The 24,519-nt window shown below is 42.3% G+C and overlaps 8 protein-coding genes across 17 annotated transcripts; 3 read left to right on the top strand and 5 right to left on the bottom strand.

Annotated features, from left to right (window-relative positions):
• The first annotated feature begins 73 nt into the window (after positions 1–73).
• On the top strand, positions 74–962 carry LOC117576840 (nuclear cap-binding protein subunit 2). The gene is made up of 3 exons (XM_034261922.2): positions 74–233; positions 297–514; positions 734–962. Exons 1-3 carry the CDS (start codon positions 186–188, stop codon positions 930–932), a joined length of 465 nt encoding a protein of 154 aa, XP_034117813.1. The 5' UTR covers positions 74–185; the 3' UTR covers positions 933–962.
• Positions 963–1,001: 39 nt separating this feature from the next.
• On the bottom strand, positions 1,002–2,049 carry LOC117576839 (peroxiredoxin-5, mitochondrial). Its single transcript, XM_034261921.2, has 3 exons — positions 1,884–2,049; positions 1,569–1,703; positions 1,002–1,509 (listed from the first exon to the last, which is right to left on the bottom strand). Exons 1-3 carry the CDS (start codon positions 1,971–1,973, stop codon positions 1,180–1,182), a joined length of 555 nt encoding a protein of 184 aa, XP_034117812.1. The 5' UTR covers positions 1,974–2,049; the 3' UTR covers positions 1,002–1,179.
• A 46-nt stretch (positions 2,050–2,095) lies between these two features.
• On the bottom strand, positions 2,096–2,712 carry LOC117576841 (ubiquitin-like protein 4A). The gene is made up of 2 exons (XM_034261923.2): positions 2,559–2,712; positions 2,096–2,496 (listed from the first exon to the last, which is right to left on the bottom strand). The coding sequence occupies exons 1-2, from the start codon at positions 2,604–2,606 to the stop codon at positions 2,167–2,169; spliced, it is 378 nt and encodes a 125-aa protein (XP_034117814.1). The 5' UTR covers positions 2,607–2,712; the 3' UTR covers positions 2,096–2,166.
• Positions 2,713–3,122: 410 nt separating this feature from the next.
• On the top strand, positions 3,123–14,605 carry LOC117576837 (serine/threonine-protein phosphatase 2A 56 kDa regulatory subunit gamma isoform). Of its 9 annotated transcripts, none has more exons than XM_034261915.2 (10): positions 3,125–3,238; positions 4,821–5,408; positions 6,098–6,139; positions 6,366–6,543; positions 9,926–10,122; positions 10,175–10,509; positions 10,575–10,805; positions 10,875–11,267; positions 11,333–11,615; positions 12,610–13,272. In XM_034261915.2, the coding sequence occupies exons 2-10, from the start codon at positions 5,070–5,072 to the stop codon at positions 12,754–12,756; spliced, it is 2,145 nt and encodes a 714-aa protein (XP_034117806.1). In that variant the 5' UTR covers positions 3,125–3,238; positions 4,821–5,069; the 3' UTR covers positions 12,757–13,272. The 9 variants fall into 9 exon arrangements, with proteins under 9 accessions (XP_034117809.1, XP_034117806.1, XP_034117808.1 ...); XM_034261916.2 differs by lacking the exon at positions 3,125–3,238 and adding an exon at positions 4,144–4,269; XM_034261917.2 differs by lacking the exon at positions 6,098–6,139 and having other exon boundaries at positions 3,126–3,238.
• Positions 14,606–15,206: 601 nt separating this feature from the next.
• Positions 15,207–19,429, bottom strand: LOC117573323 (importin-13). Its single transcript, XM_034256431.2, has 9 exons — positions 19,130–19,429; positions 18,897–19,064; positions 18,506–18,834; positions 17,766–18,447; positions 17,110–17,709; positions 16,854–17,051; positions 16,651–16,788; positions 16,028–16,587; positions 15,207–15,962 (listed from the first exon to the last, which is right to left on the bottom strand). The coding sequence occupies exons 1-9, from the start codon at positions 19,292–19,294 to the stop codon at positions 15,869–15,871; spliced, it is 2,934 nt and encodes a 977-aa protein (XP_034112322.1). The 5' UTR covers positions 19,295–19,429; the 3' UTR covers positions 15,207–15,868.
• Positions 19,430–19,548: 119 nt separating this feature from the next.
• On the bottom strand, positions 19,549–21,228 carry LOC117573324 (uncharacterized). 2 transcript variants are annotated; one of them, XM_034256432.2, is made up of 3 exons: positions 21,080–21,228; positions 20,587–21,023; positions 19,549–20,532 (listed from the first exon to the last, which is right to left on the bottom strand). In XM_034256432.2, exons 1-3 carry the CDS (start codon positions 21,119–21,121, stop codon positions 19,620–19,622), a joined length of 1,392 nt encoding a protein of 463 aa, XP_034112323.1. In that variant the 5' UTR covers positions 21,122–21,228; the 3' UTR covers positions 19,549–19,619. The 2 variants fall into 2 exon arrangements, with proteins under 2 accessions (XP_034112323.1, XP_034112324.1); XM_034256433.2 differs by having other exon boundaries at positions 20,587–21,020.
• A 315-nt stretch (positions 21,229–21,543) lies between these two features.
• Positions 21,544–23,772, top strand: LOC117573319 (actin-related protein 5). Its single transcript, XM_034256426.2, has one exon. It carries the CDS (start codon positions 21,642–21,644, stop codon positions 23,622–23,624), a length of 1,983 nt encoding a protein of 660 aa, XP_034112317.1. The 5' UTR covers positions 21,544–21,641; the 3' UTR covers positions 23,625–23,772.
• On the bottom strand, positions 23,600–24,490 carry LOC117573321 (proteasome assembly chaperone 2). Its single transcript, XM_034256429.2, has one exon. The coding sequence runs from the start codon at positions 24,427–24,429 to the stop codon at positions 23,677–23,679; it is 753 nt and encodes a 250-aa protein (XP_034112320.2). The 5' UTR covers positions 24,430–24,490; the 3' UTR covers positions 23,600–23,676.
• Positions 24,491–24,519: the final 29 nt, after the last annotated feature.

The following is a 24,519-nucleotide window of genomic DNA, read 5'->3' as shown; positions in this document are numbered from 1 at the left end:
ATATTGCAACATTAAATGAATTTACGTTATTTTATTGTCAGATATTTAATCGTTTTCAGAATATCGAATATGTCGATAGTGACATCGCTGTTTGTTCACCTCTAGCGTTTAAATTGTTTTATATTCATCTTTTTTTAGCTATCGTGTTTAAATTCATTTATACTTAATTTTCTACGCTATATAATATGGCCACGTCCATAGAATTAAGTTCATACCGTGATCAGCACTTTAAAGTAAGTGAAAAAATAATATTTCGCAAGCCGGCAACGTTTAAAACATATGTTTCTTCCAATTAGGGCTCACGCTCGGAGCAAGAACGCTCTTTGCGGGACTCGACCACACTTTATGTGGGCAATTTATCATTCTACACAACCGAGGAGCAGATACACGAGCTCTTCTCACGTTGCGGCGATGTGCGGCTTATTGTCATGGGCCTGGACAAGTACAAGAAGACGCCCTGTGGCTTTTGTTTCGTTGAATATTATACGCGTCCCGAGGCCGAAGCTGCCATGAGGTACGAAAGAGATGACAACAAAAACAGTGATGTGCTAAATTATTGGCACGTCTTCATGACGTTTGTTTGTTAGCCTGATTAGTTACTCGCGTAATTGGTTATATTTCATATATGTACATCGCTTTGATAATTATTTGTTTTACACGATAAAAGCAAAACAAGTGACAATGTTTTGTTATCCCAATTTGTATTTGCATTAAACAAAGTTATTCATTGCAGATTTGTTAATGGCACACGACTGGATGATCGACTGATTCGCGTGGATTGGGATGCCGGCTTCATTGAAGGCCGTCAATATGGACGCGGCAAAACTGGGGGACAAGTGCGTGACGAATATCGTACAGATTATGATGCTGGCCGAGGCGGCTATGGCAAATTGCTCTCCCAAAAGATTGCGCCCAACACTGATAATCGCTAGAGATAAGATTATGTGCAGAATCTGCGCCCCGCCTAGATATACAAAAAGCATAAAACATTACGCATATAGTTCTTTTCTAATTTCATATTGTGTTGTGTATTCTCTACATAGTTTTCTTTCCCAATATATAAGAGTATAATATAATTGAAAGTGTATTTGATATTTTTAGCGCTTTGGCCAGGCCACTAATTGATTATTTGATACCTTCCCAGGAAATAGTAGTTAGTATTCTCCATATATTCGCCATTTACTTCTTGCCAATATTGTTGGCCAGAGAGCAGCTTAATCCAGTGCCATCGGGTTCCACATTCAATTCCTTAACCTCGCCATTCTGGACAACCATCGAGTAACGCTTGGAGCGCACACCGCCCAGCGGTGGCAAATCGATGGTCACATCCAAAGCGGCAGCAAAAGCGCCAGCGGGATCAGCGAGCAAGCGAACCTTGCCACCAGCGCCATGTTGCTTGCCCCAAGCTGACATCACAAAGGGATCGTTGACAGAGACGCAGACAATCTCATCAACGCCCTGCTCCGCCTTCAGCGAGTCGGCTGAACTGATGTAGCCAGGCAAATGCGTCTGCAATTAAAACGATTATATTACAAAATTCCTAAACCAGTTTTCCAAATTTAACTCACCTTGGAGCACCCAGGGGTGAAGGCACCGGGAACACCAAAGAATATGACTTTCTTGCCATTTGTCAGCTCGCCGGTGTTTATCTTGTTAGCCGGGGAATCCTCAAAGAGATCCACAGAGGGCAGCTTATCTCCAACCTACAAAAAATAAAAACACGAATGTTGTAACCTTGATGATGGCCTTGCACTTTTTTGCAATTGTCTCGCTCTTCCGCTTTAATCAATATTAACAGCAGCCAAAAAAACTATCTTACATAAGATTATGCGCACTTGCAGATAAAAGTACACGATATTTTTTGGAAGCCTCCTTGAACTTACCTTGACCATGGCTCCAAGTGTTCTGGAAAAAGATCGCACGTTTGGTTTGGTAGAGTTAACAACTCGTTTAAGAAAATTGCACGCCTGCATCTCTCTTCTGACACTGCTGACAACACTCCGCACTCCTCACACCAGCTGTACGGTTCAGAAATGCAAAAAATAGCGTTGCCAGACTGTCGAAATTACAAATGCCGAATGACAACTCAGTCGTGTTTTTGTTCATTTTTTAATAATTCTACACAATCAAATCATATGTAATATGTTATCATCAACAAATCAGAGTTTACAGTGAATTATCAGCAAAGCGTTCCAAATCATCCAGGCTCTGTTCCTTAAGTTTTGCCTCAAAGTCCGTAATAAACTCATTTGCCAATCGTTCGGACTGCGCTTCTGAGTAATATTTGCGAAAAGCTCGATAAATGCAATCACGCAGTCCGGGTTTCATCACCACCAGATTGAGCTTGGTGCCCTCTTTAATATTGGGATATGAGGCAATTGTCTGATCATTATTTAGCGGGCGGCCGAGCAGCAGCAGCTTCTGATTTGAAGCGGGAATTTGAAGAGCGGCATCAATTTGTTCTTTCACCTCCTGTATGGTGGACGTCGGTGAAACCTAATTGGAAATATAGCGTAATATAGCAAAAACTATTTTTGTTAATTGACTGTTTAGCCTACCTCGAGTGTGCAATCTTTGCCCTTGAGCACTTTTATTGTAATGAGCATGGCAATGCTTATTTGTTTCTCTTCAATAAGTTTTATTTTATAAACAAATTAAATGGCATGTCAGTGTTGCCATCTGCAAGCTTAGTGATGAAAATAAGAGCGATATTATTAACCCTTTCGTACTGTCCATTAATATCGATATGAACTATAAATGCACTTGCCGGTAACGTACGAATGGAATAATTTATGCGTATCTTTCTATGAAAAAACGGAAATTAAGTTTTATTTAAAAGTTTAAAATTAACTACATTTGCAAATTGTTTGAAGACTGCACTTGTAAATCGATCAAATATTTGTAATTATCGTATATATCACTTGATTTTTACAAGCAATTAATTTAGTTATACCAATTTGAGTGATTGCGCTTACATACACATATTACGTTTAAAGTAATTCGCTAATTAAAGATACATAAGTAATTAGAATTATTGACTTAACTCAAACTATCGATATATCGCAACAATCGACTTTCGTTAAATGAATCCGTCGTCGTCATGTTCCCTAGTCGACTGTTCGGCAGTCTGGCAACACAGTTTCTATTCAGCAGCGACGTTGCGTGAACAAAATATTTTACATAAATAATAAATTTCTATTAAAACTAGCTCTTGATGTGGAGTGTTATTGATAAAAAGGTGAACCTGAATAATCTTTAAACTGATATCAAGTTGTGATTGGTGCTAAAACCATTGTGAAAAACGTAAATCGAAAGAGAAAATTGCAGCGCAGAAGTGAAGCGCAAATAATAATTCACACAGCAATATTAGCAAGCAGCCATCCCATCCATAGCCTCGAAAGCTCGAGTCGAGTGAATTAACGAGAAAAAAACAGTGCGAGTGCGATTGCGAGTCTTTTGTGTGTATGAGTGTGCGTGCGTGCGTGTATGTGTGTGTTAGAATTCGCATTTTACGTAAAAAGTACGAAAAGAAACAAAATCACAGGAAAACAACTTTAATCAGCAAAAATATTTGATGTTAAATCGCAGCAGAGGCAAATTGAACAAGTTCTTGCAGCTTCTGGCGGTAAATAAAAGGCCCCCATCTTCTCTATCTTCCCGACTGTTTGCCCAGCCCTAAACACGCTCCCCCTTTTGACATTCAAAGTTTAGTTTTTCTTTTTTTTTTGTTATTTGCATACATACATATCTATTATTGTTTGGCTTGCCTTTTTGCTGCAACTATTAATTATGCATAGTACACATTCATTTTATTTTTATTCTCTCTCATGCACTCTCTCTCTCGCTCTATTCCCTCTTGTTAGCGGGCAGAGCTGTCGCCCTCCGCGCGCTCTAAGGTGACATATAAAGCTTAAGCATATTATTGCTCATATCTTTTACATACAAACAAACATATATACATTCCGTTTTGCTCTAAACAATATTTATGTGTATTGGAATGTAAAGCAACCCAGCAAAACCCCCCTCCTCCACCGAAGAGAATATGTACTAATAAAATGTTGTGCACACACTTGACATTCGCATGGGAAATGGGAATGAGAATCAGATGAATTCTGAGTCTGGCAACTCTGATCGACGGCGACGGCCATTGCTTCGCAACTTGTTGCTTGCGTTCGCTGTCCGCATTGCGTCTGTGTGTTTTGGAATTCGTATTTATATTTTCTGCGCTTGAATCGTGAATAGTGAAAAAACGAACAACAACGAACAATGGTATGGATGAGAGCATTATTTAAAAAGACGTTTGTTTGTGACGTTTCGTCACCTGATTCAACCAAACATCCAATTGGCCAATTGGCGAAAATCCCTACGAAAACATCGAAAGCATATCAATCTATGTATTCACATGCATACATGCGTTTATATGAATGTATGTAAGTATGTGCTTGCATGTGGATATGTGGTTGGATCGGAAGCCGTATGCTTGATCAAGTGCAGCCTCTTGGATATGTTTAGAATCGTTTAGAACCGGTTGTTTTTTTTTTTTTTTTAACCATCTCATGGCATTAATGTGTGTGACAACTTCGACTTCAGACCAAGTTTTCTTTTCTTTGCCCCCTTTTCATACACCTATCTATTCGCAAAGTCTGATCGTATGTGTGTGTGTGCGTATGTGTATTTGTGTCCGTGTATGCGTGTGTAGGCTGATCGGTAAAAAAATGTACTGCATGTTGTTGTTGTGATTATTACTTGATTTGATTTATTTGTGTTTTCTAATTTTTTGTTATTTGCTACGTTGATTTTCTTTTCAAACACTCCCACAGCGGTGGTTTTTGAATTGTGCCTGTAATTGTCAGATACAAAACGATTAAAAAAAAGAACAAGACAGACAGAGTACAACAAACAAAATAAAAAACACAAACACAAAAAAGGAGAGAGAATTTAGCAAAACTCTTATTTCTGTTGTTGTTGTTGTGTGTGTTTGTGTGTGTGTGCGGTCTGTGCAGCTGTTGTTGGAAAGAGACGGAAGCAGTACCCCAAAGTAAAGCTGCAGATAAAGCTGAAAGCGTATTATGGATAACGACGCATTAGAAGCAGCAACAAAAAGCCCGACAGCAGCAACAGCGGCAACAGTGGCGGTCTCATCATCAGCAGCGGCAGCAGCAGAGCCAGCAGCAGCGGCAGCGACGTCAGTCGAAGCGTCAACCAAAAACGAAACGGCCACAAATAACAACAATAACAAAGTCACAACCGCCACTAACGGTATCAAAGAGAATAACATTAACTTTAGTACAACAACAGCAACAACGCCAGTAGCAGCAGCATCTGCAACAGCAGCAGTTTCAACAACAGCAACATCACCCAACGTTCTTCTGACCAGCGGCATTGTTGTTACTCCCAGCAAAAGCGAGGTGAGTAATAAGTGTTCCCCTCCCCCACACTTTTTTGTTTATGTGCATTGTCTAGCCCTTAGTGTGACCCCAACTCAAATAACAAAAAGTCGGCTTGTCGATAACATTGTGTAATCCTTAGTGTGACCTCCTCAACAAAAAAAGAAATGAAAAGAAAATTTGCGTATGCAAGTGTCGGCTTGTCGATAACATCGCAAAAATGACATAAAATTAATAACAAGTATATCTATCAACAAGCCGACCCAGACCCCAAAGAGCATGTTGAGTAATTGACGTCAATTATAGAACGATTTCTTTTTTGTTTTTTGTGGTGTGTATTAGTCTCCTCGTACCCCAAAAATACACTTATTATAGACTTCCTTGTGGCAGCAACCTTAACGCACCAATTGTATATCTAATCTTATCACTGTCCAATGCTTTCCCGCAAACACACGCGCACATACGTGAGTATGAGTGTGCGTGTGTGTGTGATCGATTCCAATTAGATTCTTAAGGTTTGCAATCGAATTAGAAAACGTAAACCAAAATCGTATTAGACAAAACGCACTGTCAACTGTCAAATGCATGTCCAAAGTACACGTACCGTATTTATGTGTGTGTGTATGCGAGTAGAGATTGCACATTATTGTGCGTCTGTGTGTGTTGGCATTACTAAAACACGAGACTAACACCCCCCCACCACCATACAGGCGACAGCTCGACTTAGGCGTCAAGGATTTGCACAGACCAAGGTAACAAAATAATGCGGAACGTTAAAGGTGCCATGTCCCCCCGCCCCTCTCCCAAGGATTTTTCTCTTTTTTTGTTGTTGCTTTACTATTGTTTTGATTTCGGCTTTTGTTGCTTTTTCCACCTCTCGCTCTCTCTTGTTCTCTTGCCATGTGACGAATTTGAGGCTGCGTCGCCCTTCACACTGACATTTAATTTGCTACAAATCGTTATCATCGGTAATTGCAGGCTAACAAGACAGACAAGGACAGCACACCACCGCGCGATGCACCGCCACCCACGCAGATCACCAAGGGACTAAACCTAACCACCACACCGCTTGTGCGCAAGGAGAAGCGGCAGGCGAGCTCCCGTTCTAATGTATCCAAAAACTGTGAGCTTACGGCGCTCAGTCCGCTCAATGAAAGTAAGTAAACACAATTTGCTTATACGGTTTATACAATGCAATAATTATATGGTAATTTCGTTTGAGTTGCGTGTGTCGTCGATCAGCTGTTTCAGTTGGGCAGTTGGTTCGTTTTTGTTGTTCTTTTTTTCCTGTTATTGTGTTATTTATTTATTAAGCAAGTTCGCAAAGGTCAAGTGAGTGATGACTATTTCGCAGGGTTGTTCAACACTAACACAAAACAGCAAAAACAAAAAAAAAAGCTTACACAAACACACACACATACATTTGCATACGTCAGTTACGCCCGCCGCCCCATTTTTGACACTTGCGCTCTCCCGTTGTACTTCACACTCGCTCTTTCCCTCTCTCTCTATCGCTCGCTGCTCGTGTTGCAGTGAAGCGCAGATTCATTTGTTTGATTTTGGTTTATTGCTTTACCTACTACTTGCTAATTAATAAAACGTTTGCCATTGGCATTCAAATTGTTGCCTTTTTGGCACTACAGCGATTTGTTATTGTTGTTGTTGTCATGTCATTATAGGTGGCAACACTGCTCTTTTGCAGCTGCGCGCTCTTCATGCTCTCTCGCTGTTTGGAGCTTGCTCTCTTGTCTTGTCTTCCTGCGCGCTCGCCCACGGCAAATGTTATCGATTTTTCCTGTTGCCTTTCGCCCTTAACAATTTGGAGCCGCAGTCAAAGCGACTTTTGCGGCAGCTCCGCATTAAAAATTCGAATTAAATTAATAAAAAGCATTTTACACACCAGCAAAACAACACTGTTTTGCAGTTTGAATAGCAACAAATTAACAAGTCTTCTTTGTTTGCCGGGTGAGCAACAAATACCGTTACAAGCGAATCGATATCGGAATCGGAATTGTGTTGAAAGATATTTTCAGACACGGCAAAAACCGGTTGAGTTCGCTTATTATTTTTTTTGTCATAGTGCGATTCGTAAGTGCTTTATCTAGATAAATCATATACACATATAGAGTATATATAGAATAACTATAAATTATAATTTCGCTAGCCCCCCAGCAAACCATTATTTTGATGAGTTCATTTTGTCTCGTATTCGAATTGCGAATCATTTATGCATTTTCATTTTCCATTTATGCATTTTCATTTCACGTTTCTCTCACCATTTGCCACATACATAAATAAATCATAATCTCTGTCTATATATATATATATTGCAATTCCCATTACAGATGCTATTATAATAAACATAATATACGCTTAAAACAAAAAAAAAAAAAGAGAGCAGTGAGAACAAAAAAAAAAAAAAAGAAATTAACATTTTGATAGTGTCGCAAGTTTTCCTAGACGTTTGTTTGTTGTTCTTAGTTTCTTTTGTTGTTATATGGTTGTTGTTAGAACATTTATAGAGACAGTGAGAAGAACAAATTAGCAAATTGAGAACATTAAGTGTGCGATGCGTTTCGATTGCGCCGCCATTAAACCAAGTGCGGCACTAATGAAATGGTCATCGGTGCTATGTTGCTGACGGGTAACCACCACAACGGTCCCACCAAACAGCAGCAGCCAACGACAACGACTGGTAACAATAACACGGCAAACAATCAACAGCAACATCAGCAGCAGTCACAGCCACAGCAACAGCAACCACCGCTGCCAGCAGTCAACACAGCAGTGAACAACGTCGCATCTAGTGGTTATTATGCTCTTGGTAACATTCGGATTCCCAAGTCGCCATCGTTTCACAGTGGCTTAGATCAGCTGGCTGACGACGACGACGACGACATTATCGACGTGGAGGGGGAACGAGACTCGGCTTCTTCTGCGTCTGGTGGTGGCAGCAAATTCAAGTTCAGCAGCGTCGAAGAGCTGAAGGCCAAATTTGAGTTGCAGTCACGTAAAATGCCACTGTCGCCGCCCGAGGCAAGTGCCGGCAACGTGACAACAACAGCAACATCATCACCATCATCGTCATCGACTAGCTCGAATTCATCGGCATCGGCGCTGTCCTCGCTATCGCAGGCAGCCTCATCCTCGCTAGCAGCCAACTCATTGGCATCCAGCTCCACATCGTCGACGTCGTCGCCATCGTCGGCAGTGACATACGGCGGTGGCGCAAATTCGGCAGCAGCCGCATTAATTGCATCCTCATCGCCGTTTGGCTCGCAATCATCCACATCCTCGTTGTCGCTATCGTCCAGCACAACGAATGTGCCAACGGCAGCAGCAGCAACCATGTCCAATGCTAAGAATACGCCCAGCACAACAGCTGGAGCAAGTGGCAGCGGCGGCGGTGGGAGTTCTTTGGTGTCCACGTTGGCGCAACACTTTTCGGCAGCGACAACGGCGACATCGCTGCTGAGCACTGGGTCAGCAGCTGGGGCGGTTGGTGGAAACGGAGCCAGTTCAACGGCCAGCGGCAGCAGCAAGGTTTGCAAGCATTACTTCCACTATCTACAAAATAATAACACAGAACACACAAAAAAACAGACACTGAAAGAAAGACACAACAGCAGACTTCCACCAGACAATCAGACAACATAATGAATGACAATTCTCTGCTCTAATTCATTTCATAAATCAAAATCAATATCACCAACAATATTCGCATCGCATCCACCAACAACAACCACAGTCACCCGTGAGCGCAGCTGCGGCCATTAAGAACATATTGAATGCCACCAAAAGTGTTGGCAGCAATGCTGCTGCAGCCTCCTCCAGTAGTGGCAACAACAGTAGCAGCAGCACCACAACCAGCATTACCACCAGCAGCAGCATCAACATCACCAGCAGCAGCAGCGGCAATGTCGATGTGGCAACTGTTGAGGAGCAGCTGCAGCTGCAGCGCACAACGGTGGCACAGAATCTGGTCGGTGGCATAAGCATTTCCCTGGGCATTGGCCAGCGCAACGGCAATGCGGCGGCGACTGTGGTGGCGACACCAGCGACAACGACAACAACGATGATGATGGCAATGCCTCCGTCGTCGTTGAAACAAAACGGCGGCGGCGATGCAACTGCTGCTGCTGCTGCGGCTGCTGCTGCGATGGCCCATCAATTGTCGTCGCCGCAGACGCTGCAACAGCTGACGGGCAGTCCAGGAAGGGCACGCGATCGGAATCTGTTTCATGCGCCACCGAATGCATCAACTGCGCTGGCTTTGCCGCCACTGCGAGGTTGCTAATTTGGTTATGCTCCTCCTACTAATTTAGCTTCTTAGAAGTTTGCAATTATCTCGTTTTTTTTTTATTTTAAGTTTTGTGCTTGCCTTTTCCGTTCTGTTGTCCACACTTTTCAGTTACAATTTGTTGTCAGAGATGATCTCGTTCGATTTGTGTAGCGCTTTTCAGTTTAAATACGTTTTAACGATTATCAACTTCTGTGTTAATATCAAAATTTGGAATTGTTTTCTTTCTTTCGTGTAGAAACACCGGCCCCGGAGCGTGAGGAACTGCTGCTGCAGAAAATTCGGCAATGTTGCACGCTCTTCGATTTCTCGGAGCCGCTAAGCGATCTGAAATGGAAGGAGGTGAAACGCGCCGCCCTCCACGAGATGGTCGAGTATCTGTCCAATCAGAATGGTGTCATCACAGAGATTATCTATCCGGAGGCCATCAATATGGTAAATCTATAAAGTACTTTTATTAAATTTGCAACTAATCAAAAACTTGCAGTTTGCCGTAAATCTATTTCGCACGTTGCCGCCGTCATCAAATCCGAATGGGGCCGAATTCGATCCAGAGGAGGATGAGCCAACATTGGAATCATCTTGGCCACATTTGCAATTAGTCTATGAGCTAATTTTGCGCTTCCTGGAATCGCCCGATTTCCAGCCAAATATTGCAAAACGTTTTATCGATCATCAATTTGTATTACAACTGTTGGATTTATTCGATTCGGAGGATCCACGTGAACGTGATTTCCTTAAGACTGTTTTACATCGCATCTATGGCAAATTCCTTGGCTTGCGGGCATTTATTAGGAAGCAAATCAACAATGTGTTTTACAGGTGAGTCTCAGAATTGAATTAAATTGATTCAACAATGTAAAAATAATCTCTTCGATTCGTTGCAGATTCATTTACGAAACGGAACATCATAATGGCATTGCTGAACTGCTCGAGATTTTGGGCAGCATTATTAATGGCTTCGCATTGCCGCTCAAGGAGGAGCATAAACAATTTTTACTTAAGGTATTGCTGCCATTGCACAAAGCCAAGAGCCTCTCCGTCTACCATCCGCAGTTGACCTATTGTGTGGTGCAGTTCCTTGAGAAGGATCCCAGTTTGTCAGAGGCAGTCATCAAGTAAGTTTGTCATTCTTACTTCTTTTACTCCCAAGACTCACAATCACAATACTTTTTAACACCTTGCAGAAGTCTATTGAAGTTTTGGCCCAAAACACACAGTCCCAAGGAGGTGATGTTTTTGAATGAGCTGGAAGAGCTCCTCGATGTAATTGAGCCGGCTGAATTTCAAAAGGTCATGGCACCGCTATTTCGCCAGATATCCAAGTGTGTCTCCTCGCCACATTTTCAGGTGGCCGAGCGTGCACTTTACTATTGGAATAATGAGTACATTATGTCGCTGATAACGGACAACTCGCAGGTCATACTGCCCATCATGTTTCCGGCGCTGAATCGCAACTCGAAGACGCACTGGAATAAGACCATCCACGGTCTCATTTACAATGCACTCAAACTGTTTATGGAAATGAATCAACGATTGTTCGATGAGTGTAGCAAAAACTACAAGCAAGAGAAGCAAATGTAACACATTGCATATAAGTTTTAATTAATATAGAAGTCTAAAGCACTATCCTTTTTTGTTTTAGGGAACGAGAGAAGCTTAATCAGCGTGAGGAGCTATGGCAACAGGTGGAGAGTCTCGCTAAAACCAATCCAGAGTGGACAAAGATGCGACGCTTCAACGATTACCTGCAAATGTCCGAGAGTCAAATGCTGTACGATGAATACAATGAGAATTGTGATCTAACCTACGATAAGCTCGATCAGAGTCAACAGCAACAACAACAACAGCAGCAACAACAACAGCAGCAGCAGTCAAGGCCGCAAGCGGCGCTAAAACAGCAGCAGTCAAATCAGGAGCCCAGAGAGGTGAGACAAGCCCTAGCCACATTAACCACACTACACAACTACTAACTGAATCAACCAACCAGTATGTTTGTATGTGTGTGTATTAACGGTGCGTTAATCATAAGCGCGCAAGTTTTAAGTCTTTAAGCACCAAAATCTGTCTAAAAAAAAAGCAAGTACTAATCGAACGAAAGAAAGAACGAACGAATGAGAATGCCTGTTACAAACAATAATCGCACTCATGTCAGTTATAAATACATGTTTCTGTATCTGTATCTATTTAATATATATCTACATCGTATATGTGTACTTATTTATTGGTTTTGTCATTACACCTACTCCTCCTCCTCCTTCAACAACAATGCACCCATCCTCCGTTTACCCCATGACCAAGAGATACTAACCAACAGCCAATTAATCCTATAGATTTAATGGGCCCAGTCATCAGCATTATATAATACTATACTATATAGAAACGTGCATATCCTTTGCTCAAAATGTGGATTTATTTTGTTTATTACCATATCAATATATCTATTAAAAATGTAATCGAAAGTCAATCGTTTGTGTGTGTGTGTGTGTGTGAATAATAACATAATTTATTAAGCCAATTGAAATGTGTATATAAGACTTATAAATTGTAGTACAAACTTCACACTTCGAACACATTACTCATCAAGAACAAACTTTGTAAATTATGACTACAGTTAGCTAACTTGTATGTGTGTGTACTAGTCGTGTGTGTGTGTATAGAGGCGACTAACTAATTAAAATCACATCACACCGATTAGAACAAAATAACATCTATGTAGATCTCTCGTAACTCTGTCAGTCAAATCGTCAAGTGTTGCACACTTGTGTAATCTCGTAATCGATAATCTGTAAACTGTAATCTACATGTACATGTGTGTGTGTGTGTATGTATTGGCGGGGGCATTTGTGGTTGCCCCCCGCCACTATCATCATTTTAATGCTTTTACGTTTGCATTACGCTCCGCTTACTCACACCAAACAGATACGCGGCGAACGGAACAAGGAGAAGCCGCTGGTACGACGAAAATCCGATCTGCCCTCGGACAGCGGCACCGTGCGCGCCCTCATCGAGCACAAGCGACCCGATGAGTACCTGACAACGCCGCCGCCCGATGCAAACAACTGTTAGGTCAACCACAACCAACTGATTGCACCCCACATATATATAACTCTACTCGCCCCTCTATCTCGGCGCCTATCTACCTAGCTACTACCCCTGTCTCTGTACGTTGGGCTGGTCCTCACGCTGTCACAGCCGCAATAAAAAATGAAATGGTTCTTTATATGTAGAGTAAACACACACACCTAGACAGACACACACACACAAAAAAGAAAAACAAGCAACAAATTGTATGTCAAATCGATGATTATTATGATAAGGGGGCTGGATGATGATGCTGCAAACAAACGATGATACTGATACTACTGATGATGATTATGATGATAAGCTCTGGCGTTCACATTTCCTTGTGACGCCTTTCGAGCCTCGTGTGGTGGCAACGATTGCAACACACACACACACAATTTCTATAGAATTATATAAAAACAAATAAAGAAAAAACAATTTTAATAATATATACCATAATACTACCTACAAATAAATAAACAAATTAAACCAATAAAGCGCAAAAGTCCCAATCTAAGATTAAGCTGTATGCGCCAAATGCTTTTTTTGAGTTTTTTCCACCGGGGCTAACGATGCGTATACGCTATTTGCATGCTGCTCCGCCCACCTACATTTGACTTTTTCTTTTGCATGCATGCATCTTAAGAATTTTTGCCACATTATAGTTGAATAATCTGGACTCCATTATGCTCTTACCATTTCAGTGAATACGTCAAAATTTGTACAGTTTTTGAATTGACATTGTGTAAGCTTAAGCTTAAGAGAGACGTAAGAACAAAAACATAACAAAAATCAAACCACCTTGATTGAGCATACATACGCGTATATACCTACCTACCATATGCATACATTAATACTATATATTATGTGTACAACTATTTCGTTATAGATGTAATACTCGACGCATACAATTGCCAAGTTATCCTGCGTTCCCAAAACAAACATACAAACAAAATAACGGTGTACGAAACCCAAGAAATATCATAAACTTTGTGAGCAATCCCTCAACAAGTCGCCTAACTGTCTTCAAATAGTCTTTGTGTTAATAGTTAATCGAAATAATTGAATGTGTAGTTTGATCTATCATCAGTATAGTATAGAACATACCGAGCTTACTAAACACTAAAACCTTAAAAACCACCCTCGCAAAACTGGCAGCTATAAATGGAATTGGATTTTGTTTGCTTGATAGCACTTTGATAATGTTGAAGAATATCGCAGGGTTTGAAAATTTACAAATAATAATACAATATGTGTGTGCATTTTACAGTTTCCGTTTTTCGTGTTCACTTCAAATACCAAAAAAAAATATAGAAATAATAAGAGAGAAAAGTGTTCCCACTTGGAATGTCGTTTTTTCCGCTTTAGATGTGGCAACACTGGCAGCGGGGAAATTAAATCATTTGAGGGGATTTGCTCACCTAGTTTTGTGTGCAATTTTCTTGACGTTTCGACACCGCATCACAAGTCACAGATTAAAGTTTTAACCACAGAGCGAGAGAGAACGTAATAAATTATAATTATATGTATATTATATGCGATTTACCTTTACCGTTAGCAGCTTAATTATACTATATATGTATATGCGTATATGTATTGTAATTTGTTCAAAACAAATTTGGTATGTATATTAATGTGTGTGTGTTTATATATATGTATTTTTTGTATGTATTACACATATTGTTGGCGAGGGAGGAGGATGAATAATGCCAGAGAGAAGTATACAGTATGTATGAACGAATCGGAGGCGCAGACATCATTGGATCGGTGGGGAGATATTCCGCGATGGGGTTCCAAAAAGTATTTTATAAGCAGATGTTCCTTTTAGAAAAGCAAAAAGCAAAAAACAAAACACAAGAAATGCAGCATTGCAACATTTTTGTGCTCTGTGAGTTTCGGGCATTGCCACTTAATTGGGAATCCCTGGATTACTCCAAACGGCTTCATCTACATTATGAATAGTATGTATGTATGTATAATCGCTTGATCATCCCATATACAAGATGCAAAATACAAAATACAAATACATCATCCACATCATCAGCTCTGGAAGTGGGGCCGTCGACAACAACAAAAGAGATAAACACACAGACTTGGACTATTGCTGGTCGTAGCTACTATTTCAGATATAAAGTAATTATATATAGACACGTATATATACACTTGTATACATTTATATATATACAACAACATACATATTTATTGGATCCGTGTCAGACAATTTAGAATTGAGATCCTCTGCTGCCAGGCACAAAACCCAGTCACTCATTTTACTACCACACAGCCACATACATCTAAACATATTTATATATATATACGTACAAGTCCTGGCATTACACAGTCTCGCCTGGCATGGATCAACAACAAATACTTTAGAGCAAATATTTTCCAACTATTCTAGCAGTCGGTATTTTGCAGCAGCAAAAAAAAGCTGGTCAAAATTTATTGCCACCACTACCAAGTGCTGTACAGGCCAAGAAAATGAAAAGGCTTCATTTAGTTTATAGACACATATATATGTATATTATATATAGAGATGTATTTACATATTTTTGGCATATAATAGACACTTATGGAAAGTTGAAGAACAATAAAGAGAAAAGAGAATTTGATATAAAAAACATAATGAAAACCTATATAGTGAAGGTAAAAAGCAAACAAATTTCCAATAAAAGGAAAACGGTGAAAAATCAAAGTTTTCTATAATGAATTATATAATGAAATGAAAAAAAAAATAATTACAAAATTTGAGTTATACACGCCTAAACAAAATTTTAAATAAAATGAGAAACTGTGTAATTAAAGGCATATAAAACAAAAGTGTGAACAATTTTTGTAAAATTATGAATAAAAGTTAAATCATGTCAAGAAACAGCCTTTTTTAACATATCCATCATACCATCATCATCTCACACAGACAGGCGATAAATACTATATCGACCTGTCCGATCACTTAGCACTATTAATTATTTGACATCATCCGCAAAAAAAACAACTTAATAGCAAGGAACATTTACAGAGTGGCTTAATTACATTCATTATCGACTAATTTACGAAAAAGAGGACGTTAATTCATTTAGATATTTGGCCACTGAAGTTTTGGGTTACCCGCTACTTAATTCACTGGAACCTGAAGCGGCACAAGACCGCGTGTCTTTATGGCCAGCTCATTGAGATGTTGCTGCAGCATCCGCTTGTTGACTTTTACTCTGTGTGCAGCAAAACAAAAATATGTTAGAAAAATATAAAAATGTATCAGAAATTCTTTACTCACTTGATGATGAGCGAAACGTAACGCGATTTCTCGGCATCACTGATCAGCTCCGTGGGAAAATTGGGCACTGCCATCACATTCCTTAGCCACACTGCCATCTCACCGGGATACTTCTTGTTGATGGCCAGTAAAACATCGGCAAATTTATCCACTTGCTGACGTGGCGTCATATAACCCACGCAAATCATAATCGTGCGCATAATCTGCTCACCATTGGCCAGGATTACCTCGGTCATGTGCGGTTGATTGCGGGATTGCATCACAAAGTGCGTGACAAACTGAATGCCAGCCCGGATTGGACCATTCTCGGGCAGGGTCATCGAGTGCTGGGCATAGTAGATGAGACGTTCGTATGCAATGGATTTATCTTCGAGCACTTGGGGCACTTTTTTGATGATTTGCGTGAGGCATGCGAAGAACATTTCCATGGTGTCCGAGACATTGGAAAAGTTCTGCTGTGGCGTTGACTCGAATAGCTTAAAGCTGTGCGACACGAACTCCAGCAGCAACTGTTGCATCAACTGCCTGCAACTCTCCTCCTTGTAAAAGATGACGATGGCCTAAGAGGAAACAGAAAAAGAATTTTGTATCTATGCAAATGATTGCATCTTCTGGTTACGTACGGTCTTTGAAATTTCCAGTGTGGGAGCACAACAGCGAGTCTGAAAGCTGGCCACGATGAAGTAACACAGATCCTGCAGCATGGGTCGAAAGCTGCTTCTTAAATTCACAATTGCATGCTTCAATGCACTGCAAGCAGCCTGCCAAAAAAAAAGTAATTCAATTATATTAAATTGTTTAAATATTGCAGACATTTTGAACACACCTCTAGCACCTCGATTTCCTCTACCCACAGCTCAGCAATAAGCCGAAAAATGGGCATAGTTTTCTGCATGACCAACAACACAGGTTGCACATTATGCAGATCCTTGACCTCTTCGTCCAGATCCGTGTTGAGGGACGAGAACAGTGTCGAGATCATATTGAGCCGGAAAATTGTGCGAATTCGTGCTGCTGGCGTTGTCTATAAAAATAAATCCATAAACCATTTATATACAGATAACAATTGATTTCAAACTTACGGCACCAGCTTGACAAATTGTTTGCAGCTCCTCGAAACAGGGACTAACTATAATATCGAGATATGCAGGTATCTTTTCCTGCGGCAACAAACTCATTAGCTTGCCAATGCTGAACATCAGACGCACCGAATCCGAGTTCTTCATGCGACCCGAACCAAGTGTTGCTTGGCAAGCATCGAGCAGCGGCTCTGCATATGGCTTCAACTGCAGTTGACAGTCGCGGCACAGTTCCTTGAGGCCTAAAGTTGCCTGCGCGGACATTGTGGAGTTTAAACCACGCACAAGCAGATCAATAGCAGGCGGTATATAAGTTGGATTCTCCATTAGCCAGGAGCAGTAGGAGCCAATGGTCTCCAGTGCGGTGCCCAGCAGTTTGTCATTTAGCTTATCGTAGGGTATCTCAGACAGCACTCGCATTAGTTTGGGTATCTGACGCGATTCCTCGCCGCCAAAGTGCTCGGCAACCGATTGAAACGAATAGATGCAGGCCTCCAGTTTTGTCCAGTGCGTGGGATGCGTCTGCAGCTCAGCAATGGCCTCATCGAGCATTGCGGCCAATATCTCCAGTATGTAATCGTGAAGCACATCATAGCAATACATCTGCAAATCGACGAATATTACATTGAACTCATACTCTATGGATTTCAGTTACTTACAAAAGTATCGGAGATATCTTGGCGATAGCAACGAAAGCACTCCAGATCATCCGAGTTCCATTTATCAATGGAGCTCTCATCCGGCTGCTCAGATTTGCGCACAAGAACGGTAGTTAAATGAGCATAAAGTGGTTTAATGTGCTCCCAGCACTTCAACTTATCCTCCTCGACGGGCATGGCAAAGACATCGCCCTGCAGCATATACCAAAAGGCCAAGGCCATGGTGCTGCATGATTCCTCAACCGGATAAATTCCCGGCTTATCCGTGCACTGTAATATTTCATGAACCATGCGACTCCAAATAGCATTTAATTCCGGATCCGTGGCCGTAATACCGCTGAGAAACAGAGCCGAGTGTCGTTCCACAGCGGATACAAACAGCATATAGATATGCACAATAATATCCTCGTTCTCGTTATCACGTTTCCATTCCACTTGCGTGATGTCGCACAGTGAGTCCAGAAACATTTTGATCAGCACCGCCGCTGTCTTGGGGTAATTGTGACAATCAGGCTGCACAATGATGCTGACCATAGCTTTCAGACCCGTCTCGGCCAGCTCATTCTCGTCGGAGGACATGCAACCCACGCCGGAACGTATGCAGGGCCAATAACACTTGTTGACCACCTCCAGCAGGACAGCACAAATGCTGACACAACCCTCGATGGAGTAGCCGATGTTTCTGCAATTAACAATAAGACAATTGTTGCCCTCAACTACAACTTCAACGGGTCATTCACCTGATCCAGACGCTCACACATTTTACCGCACGCATCATGTTGGCAAATGTTTCGGAGTCCCATTCGAGGCTCAATTGCTGCTTCAAATATGCCTCCACAGTCTGCAGTACTAGTGGCACACGCTTGCCAATCTCGCCACGCAATGTCACCCGCTTCACTGAGGTGTGAATGACTTGTGCCTCCTCGGGAATGCCGAGAAGCACTTCGAGCATAATCCAACGCTGGACCTCGGCACTAACATTGGGTATGCGTTGATTCTGAAAGGTATCAATCACCTCCTCAATGGCACATGGCCAATCTTCCAACATGTGCACGATGTATGCACTTAACTGAAAGTAAAGCATGACAAAGTTAACGGGAAACACATCGAATAGCTACCGGAAGCACTCACCGCTAGGCACAACCGATTAAGCACCAATTTGGGACCAGATGCGAATTGCACAATGGTTTCCAAGATCTTTTGTTTCAGTTCCTCGCGGTTTTCCGGCGGAACTTCGTTCCAATATTTCATCAGCTTTGAGTGTAGCGTAATTGCGCCAAAAAATTGCACCTCTTGACTCTGGCATAGCAAAAGCGTCAAATGTTATAAAAAGGAGAATGTTGTGATTTGTTGATCACACTCACCTTGCCCAGCTGCATAAGCTGCCATGAAAATTGCCAAGCCTGTGGGCTGGCCTCGGCCTTCGTCAGCCATTCGTGTGTGATTGCCTGCTCCTGTGATGTGGAGCGATAGAAGACGACCACAGCCTCCTCCAGTCGCGCAATATCGATGGGTTCCAGTTGTTCCATGGTTTAGCTGCCCTTCAAAATTTGCACAAGTCCAGCACTTTCAGCAGGACTTGGCGTATATTTCCCTTTTTTTATTTTTATTTTGATGCAAAAATTTACCTCTCCGCCTAGGGGTGGCCGCTAATATGAATATATCCACAATATCGATAACAAAGCTCTCACAGCTGCAAGAACTATCGACGTAGACAAATGCTTATCGATTTGTTCCGCTTTGCGCAAAAGAACCCGCTCCCTTCAAAATAGTACAATTCATATTTAAATAAAAACAAACTTTTCCAACATTTATTTTTAAATGCTCTTCGAGTTAAATTAAATGTTATATAATTTAATTGTTTAACTTGCTTTCAAACTGAAAAGTCAGCTTCCAGAAGCAGTACTTTAGCTTTAAGCCATTTTGCTGTATCAAATTCATGCTCTCTTGATCCACATAGAGAGCAAGTACTTCATTTTTGCACAGCGTAGTCAAGGCTTGCGAATCATACTCTTTGCTTTTCGGATCGAGTGAAGTACGCTCGACAACACACCATTTGCTGGTGCACAATCCCGTGTTTTGCAACTCAAGCAGCTGAAATATATTCGCCAGTTCCTTGCCGTCAACCACTTGTGGCAATACCACTCGACACTTGGACAGACCAAAGTATTTGACAAAACTGCAGCACTTATAAGAGCTCAACATGCGTGCACCTTTTGCAATCCATTCACATGTTTCATTATCTTCACACAGAACCCAAAGCTGATCATCATATTCGGTGATCGAAAGCGATTCACTGAAGTTGAGTTGTCCACAACTTTTCGACGATTCAAAGAGTCCATAGAAATGTGCCATTAAACGACCAAAATTTGGATTCTGCTCAGCAATATCTTTGTTGATAACCAGTGCATATTTGCGCTGTTCGGGTTTCATGGCAATGTAAGGAGCTGTTGGCTTCTCCACTGTGCTGAGAGTTGATTCCTTTGCAGCTGTTAGTTGTTGTTTTGTAGAAGCAACAATACTGGCAGCTATGGGCTGCTCCTGTGAAACCTCAACATCGTTCTTTTTGAGAGCAACTGTTACCTGTGGTGACACATTAACAGCTGTGATCTGCAGTTCCTGGGTAGCATGAATGTTTGGAACTGGAGCTGGAGGAGTAGCAGGAATTGCCTGTACAATTTGCGCCTGTTGCGTGGCTGTTGGTGCAGTTCCCTGGGTCACAACTGGGGATGCTGGTTTACTTCTTTCTTCCGTCGATTCGCTTACTCTAAAAGAAGATCCAAGTTTAAGAGGAAAGAAATTTATTGGATATTTGATTTACCTCTTTCTGCGCTTTGAACGGCTTTCGAAAACACTGTTATCGCTGCTATCATCAGAGATTTCGCTATCCGAAGTGGATGACGTAGAATATTCATCCGAATCGAGTTGCTCAATGTATTGTGGTAATGTGTCGATGGGCAGCTTCTTGGCATTCGATGGCTGACTGAAGAAGTTGCTCTGATTGTCGCTTTCGTTCTTATTGTAGAATTGGAGAAAGCAATAGAACTTGTTGTTGGTATACAAGGAAATGGCAGCGCCATTCATCTTATCGCCATCAGTCTCCAGATTAACAACTTTGGCCAACTCATCACAGTTATCAAGTATGCGATCCATTCTTTGGATTACCTGTGCATCCACTGGTATGTTCACAAATGACTCCAAACTGGATTTCAAATTGTAAATGGTTGCTGCATCATCGATGCTGAAAATAAGAGGCTTCTAAGAAACCCATTGGTATTGATCAATATCACTTAATTGAGGCTCTTAAAACTCACCTTTGCGTTGTCTTGATCCTCTAATTTCACTTTCACAAACATTGTAACTATGTTAAATAAATTAATTAAGCAATTGGAATAGATGGCCAATGTACGCTAATTCTGCTCTAATGCGCACCGCAATTTCTTAAGAACAGTTATAATTACAGGGCTGCACAGTTGCAATCGAATTCCGCGCCAACTTTTACTTTGCAGTACGCTTTCGATCTCTAATCACGACTTTCCGTGTTGGCTAACATATCCAGCAGCTGTAAAACTATAAACTGAATATATTTAAAATCATATCACCATTTATTAGAGCTTTACGAAAATAGCTAATTACTTTACCTGAATGTTGGCCTTTATATAGCTGTTAAAATATCGCTTCTTACCATTCGAAGTCGATGTCAACACCGATAGGCCAATCGATATTTTTCCACTGCCATGCAGCGTAACTATTTTTTCTTTTTGGTGTTATTAGTATTATTTTTCGTTATCGTTGCGGTCACACTGCTAGCGAGGTAAACATTGTGTGGTTGGTAAACAATCATTTTTTAAGATAGTTGCAAATTAATGAAAGAAAATGCCGGCGCATAAACGCGTCTTGGTGATAGACAATGGCTCCTACGAGTGCCGCGTTGGCTGGCATGACTCCAAAGAGCCTGAGTTGCGTTTTCGCAATGTGCTGACCAAACCACGAAAGGATCGTAAGAAAGACAACAATCAAGCGACGGACGCTTTGGCGCTGCCTGCAGGAACAACAGCAGCTCAAGAGGAATGCAAGGGCAATGGTGAAATACAAGTGGGCAATGATATTATTAACATTGAAGCAGTACGGGCTCATCTTAAATCACCTTTTGAACGCAATGTAATCACAAACTGGAATCATCAGGAACAAATCTTCGATTACATATTCACCAAGATGGGTTACGAAGGCAAGGAGAGCATTGCAAATCCTATCGTGCTCACCGAGGCGCTGGCCAATCCCAATATCTGTCGTCGCCAAATGAGCGAGCTGCTCTTCGAGTGTTATCGCGTGCCCGCCGTTTCTTATGGTATCGATGCACTCTACAGCTGGCAACAGCATCAGCAGCAGCATAAGGGTGTCCAGGATGCACTCATTCTGTCTTTTGGCTACAGCACCACACATGTGATACCCGTGCTCAATGGTCGCATGCAACTGGAGCATGTGCGTCGATTGAATGTGGGCGGCTTTCACATCATCAACTATTTGTTCCGGCTTATGCAAATGAAGTATCCGGTGCATTTGAATGCCATCACAAGTCGCATGGAGAAGCTGGTGCATGAGCACAGTCACATCGCACTCGACTATCAGGAGGAGCTACTGAAGTGGGCACAACTGGATTACTATGAGGCGCACATCATGAAGATTCAACTGCCCTACAATCCAGTTACTGCCAGCAATGCTTTGCTTACCGCCGAACAGAAGCAAGAAAAGCGACGCGAATTGGCACTTCGTTTGCTGGACATTAAGAATCGTCGGGAGCGCGAGAAACTCCAGGAGGATGAGGAGCAATTGCAATTGCTGCGCAAGCTGCGTTTGCTCTACGAACAGCAAAAGATGCAGAAATTTGAACGCGCGTTGCAGCAGCAGCAGATCAGCAATCTCGAGGAGCTGGACAAGCTGCTAACCACAGTGCAGTCTCGCATAAAGCGAGTCAAGGAGCGTGCCTCGGCGCCCCCGCGACCCAGTAAGCAGCAAGACAAGTTGGACAAGATGCCCAAGCCACCCGAAGGCGTACCACAAGCCCAATGGCTGGCCGAGTTGCGTGGTAAACGGGAGGAGCTGATGCGTCGCAAGCAGGCGCGTCAACAGCAACGCACCGAACAGGGCAAGCGGCATACACATGCCGCTCAAGAGCGTATGCGAATCATCTCAACGCTGGCAGCTCGAAGCGAGAAACGGCGCAAAGTCAACAACGGTGATGAGGAGGATGATGGCTTTGGCATGAATGACAACGATTGGGATGTGTACAAGCGCATCAATCGCTACAACGATGACAGCGATTCGGATGCCGAGAACGAGCAGCTGCTCGAGTTCGAGAAGATCCTAAATCACTACGATGCCAACGGTGATGATGCACAGAATGCAGCAATGCAGGCGTTGAATGCTGCCGAAAATTATCAACTGCACTTTGGCGTGGAGGCGATACGTGTGCCCGAGATACTCTTCCAGCCCAGCATGATTGGCTGCTCTGAGGCAGGATTAGCTGAGCTCATTGCTTTTGTGCTGAAACTATTTCCAGCTGAGGAGCAACAACGTCTGGCGGATCATGTCTATTTAACGGGCAGCTGTGCACAGTTTCGTGGTCTCAAGGCGCGACTGGCCAAAGAGATGATGGAACTGCGTCCTTTTAAGTCTAGTTTCGCTATCTACGAGTCGCAGGATCCAGCGCTGAGCGCCTGGTTGGGGGCTTGCCTACAAGCCAGGGTGCCAAACTTCAGCGAGGTGCTGACTACGCGGTCACAATATGAGGAACAAGGCGGCGAATACTTTAAGGAGCACAGGGCAAGCAACAGTTATTATCCTACACCAAAAGATTAGGCATTTATTATAGCTGTACTATATCACATGACCAGAATAAATGTTTATAATGCTAAAATAGTAACTCGGTTACATCGTTGCCAAACAATAGATTCCACGACGAAGGCAACGTCAACTTAAACTTGCCATCTCCAGCATCACTCGCGACTCGCAACTTTAAGAAGTCACCACACAACTCGTTCAGCTCACGCACAATCAGCTTGGCATCCGTGGAGTTATCGCCCTCAAGGAGATAACGGAACAGCAGCATGCTAGGTACCTGGGCATCCTCGAATGCCTTGTACAACTGCAACGCATTGCCGCCACCAAAGATGTGTTCGCCAGTGTGTTCCTGCCACTTGACTAGTGCCTGATCGCCCAACTCGGTGGCATGATCCGTTTTGAATTTGTCCGTGGCACGATATGCCCACGGTGAGCCCTCGATGACGCGACGCTCAAAGCCAAAACTGCCGCTCAAAATGATGACACGACGTGCTCCTTTCAGCAGTGTAACAAATTCATTCTGAAAGCGTTTCGTCTGCCTGGAGATGAAGGGAGCCCGGAATTGTACAACCAGCAGTTTGTCCTCCGGCGATTCATAGAGCTCACAGGAGGCGACACACTCGTTGGGTTCGTGTTGATAGGCCGAGGGTCCAAATACCGGTATTAAGGCTGCATGGGACAAGCTTCCAATGCGCTTTAGTTTCTTAGAGGCAATCAACAGGTCGCAGGCCAATTGAGCGGCATTACCCACACAAATGCTGGGTATAATGATGGTGTAATTGTCCACATTGAGTGTTTGTGATTTATCTTTAAGCAGCAACATGATTTCGTGATTTAATTGGATGCGAGTCAGAAAATTTAAAGTCAACAAAATATGAAAGTAATGTAGCAGCAGTGTGACCACACCACCTTG

Source organism: Drosophila albomicans, chromosome 2R, assembly GCF_009650485.2.
Source record: "Drosophila albomicans strain 15112-1751.03 chromosome 2R, ASM965048v2, whole genome shotgun sequence".
Taxonomy (NCBI): domain Eukaryota; kingdom Metazoa; phylum Arthropoda; class Insecta; order Diptera; family Drosophilidae; genus Drosophila; species Drosophila albomicans.
This window is presented reverse-complemented; position numbering and strand designations above follow the sequence as displayed.

What these genes read in the sequence shown, in the direction of transcription:
- LOC117576837 (XM_034261912.2), top strand. Translation starts at nt 8,004, where the DNA reads ATGGTCATCGGTGCTATGTTGCTGACGGGTAACCACCACAACGGTCCC. An exon ending in GGCTTTGCCGCCACTGCGAG is followed by an intron (nt 9,677 to 9,925) that starts GTTGCTAATTTG and finishes TCTTTCGTGTAG; the next exon opens with AAACACCGGCCCCGGAGCGT. An exon ending in TTGTCAGAGGCAGTCATCAA is followed by an intron (nt 10,806 to 10,874) that starts GTAAGTTTGTCA and finishes AACACCTTGCAG; the next exon opens with AAGTCTATTGAAGTTTTGGC.
- LOC117573323 (XM_034256431.2), bottom strand. Translation starts at nt 19,294, where the DNA reads ATGGAACAACTGGAACCCATCGATATTGCGCGACTGGAGGAGGCTGTG. An exon ending in AGCTTATGCAGCTGGGCAAG is followed by an intron (nt 19,065 to 19,129) that starts GTGAGTGTGATC and finishes TTGCTATGCCAG; the next exon opens with AGTCAAGAGGTGCAATTTTT. An exon ending in CACTGGAAATTTCAAAGACC is followed by an intron (nt 16,588 to 16,650) that starts GTACGTAACCAG and finishes GTTTCCTCTTAG; the next exon opens with GCCATCGTCATCTTTTACAA.
- LOC117576841 (XM_034261923.2), bottom strand. Translation starts at nt 2,606, where the DNA reads ATGCTCATTACAATAAAAGTGCTCAAGGGCAAAGATTGCACACTCGAG. An exon ending in GCAAAGATTGCACACTCGAG is followed by an intron (nt 2,497 to 2,558) that starts GTAGGCTAAACA and finishes ATTTCCAATTAG; the next exon opens with GTTTCACCGACGTCCACCAT.
- LOC117573319 (XM_034256426.2), top strand. Translation starts at nt 21,642, where the DNA reads ATGCCGGCGCATAAACGCGTCTTGGTGATAGACAATGGCTCCTACGAG.
- LOC117573324 (XM_034256432.2), bottom strand. Translation starts at nt 21,121, where the DNA reads ATGTTTGTGAAAGTGAAATTAGAGGATCAAGACAACGCAAAG. An exon ending in AGGATCAAGACAACGCAAAG is followed by an intron (nt 21,024 to 21,079) that starts GTGAGTTTTAAG and finishes TGGGTTTCTTAG; the next exon opens with AAGCCTCTTATTTTCAGCAT. An exon ending in CGTTCAAAGCGCAGAAAGAG is followed by an intron (nt 20,533 to 20,586) that starts GTAAATCAAATA and finishes ATCTTCTTTTAG; the next exon opens with AGTAAGCGAATCGACGGAAG.
- LOC117576839 (XM_034261921.2), bottom strand. Translation starts at nt 1,973, where the DNA reads ATGCAGGCGTGCAATTTTCTTAAACGAGTTGTTAACTCTACCAAACCA. An exon ending in CACTTGGAGCCATGGTCAAG is followed by an intron (nt 1,704 to 1,883) that starts GTAAGTTCAAGG and finishes TATTTTTTGTAG; the next exon opens with GTTGGAGATAAGCTGCCCTC. An exon ending in TCACCCCTGGGTGCTCCAAG is followed by an intron (nt 1,510 to 1,568) that starts GTGAGTTAAATT and finishes TTTTAATTGCAG; the next exon opens with ACGCATTTGCCTGGCTACAT.
- LOC117576840 (XM_034261922.2), top strand. Translation starts at nt 186, where the DNA reads ATGGCCACGTCCATAGAATTAAGTTCATACCGTGATCAGCACTTTAAA. An exon ending in ACCGTGATCAGCACTTTAAA is followed by an intron (nt 234 to 296) that starts GTAAGTGAAAAA and finishes TCTTCCAATTAG; the next exon opens with GGCTCACGCTCGGAGCAAGA. An exon ending in GAGGCCGAAGCTGCCATGAG is followed by an intron (nt 515 to 733) that starts GTACGAAAGAGA and finishes TATTCATTGCAG; the next exon opens with ATTTGTTAATGGCACACGAC.
- LOC117573321 (XM_034256429.2), bottom strand. Translation starts at nt 24,429, where the DNA reads ATGTTGCTGCTTAAAGATAAATCACAAACACTCAATGTGGACAATTAC.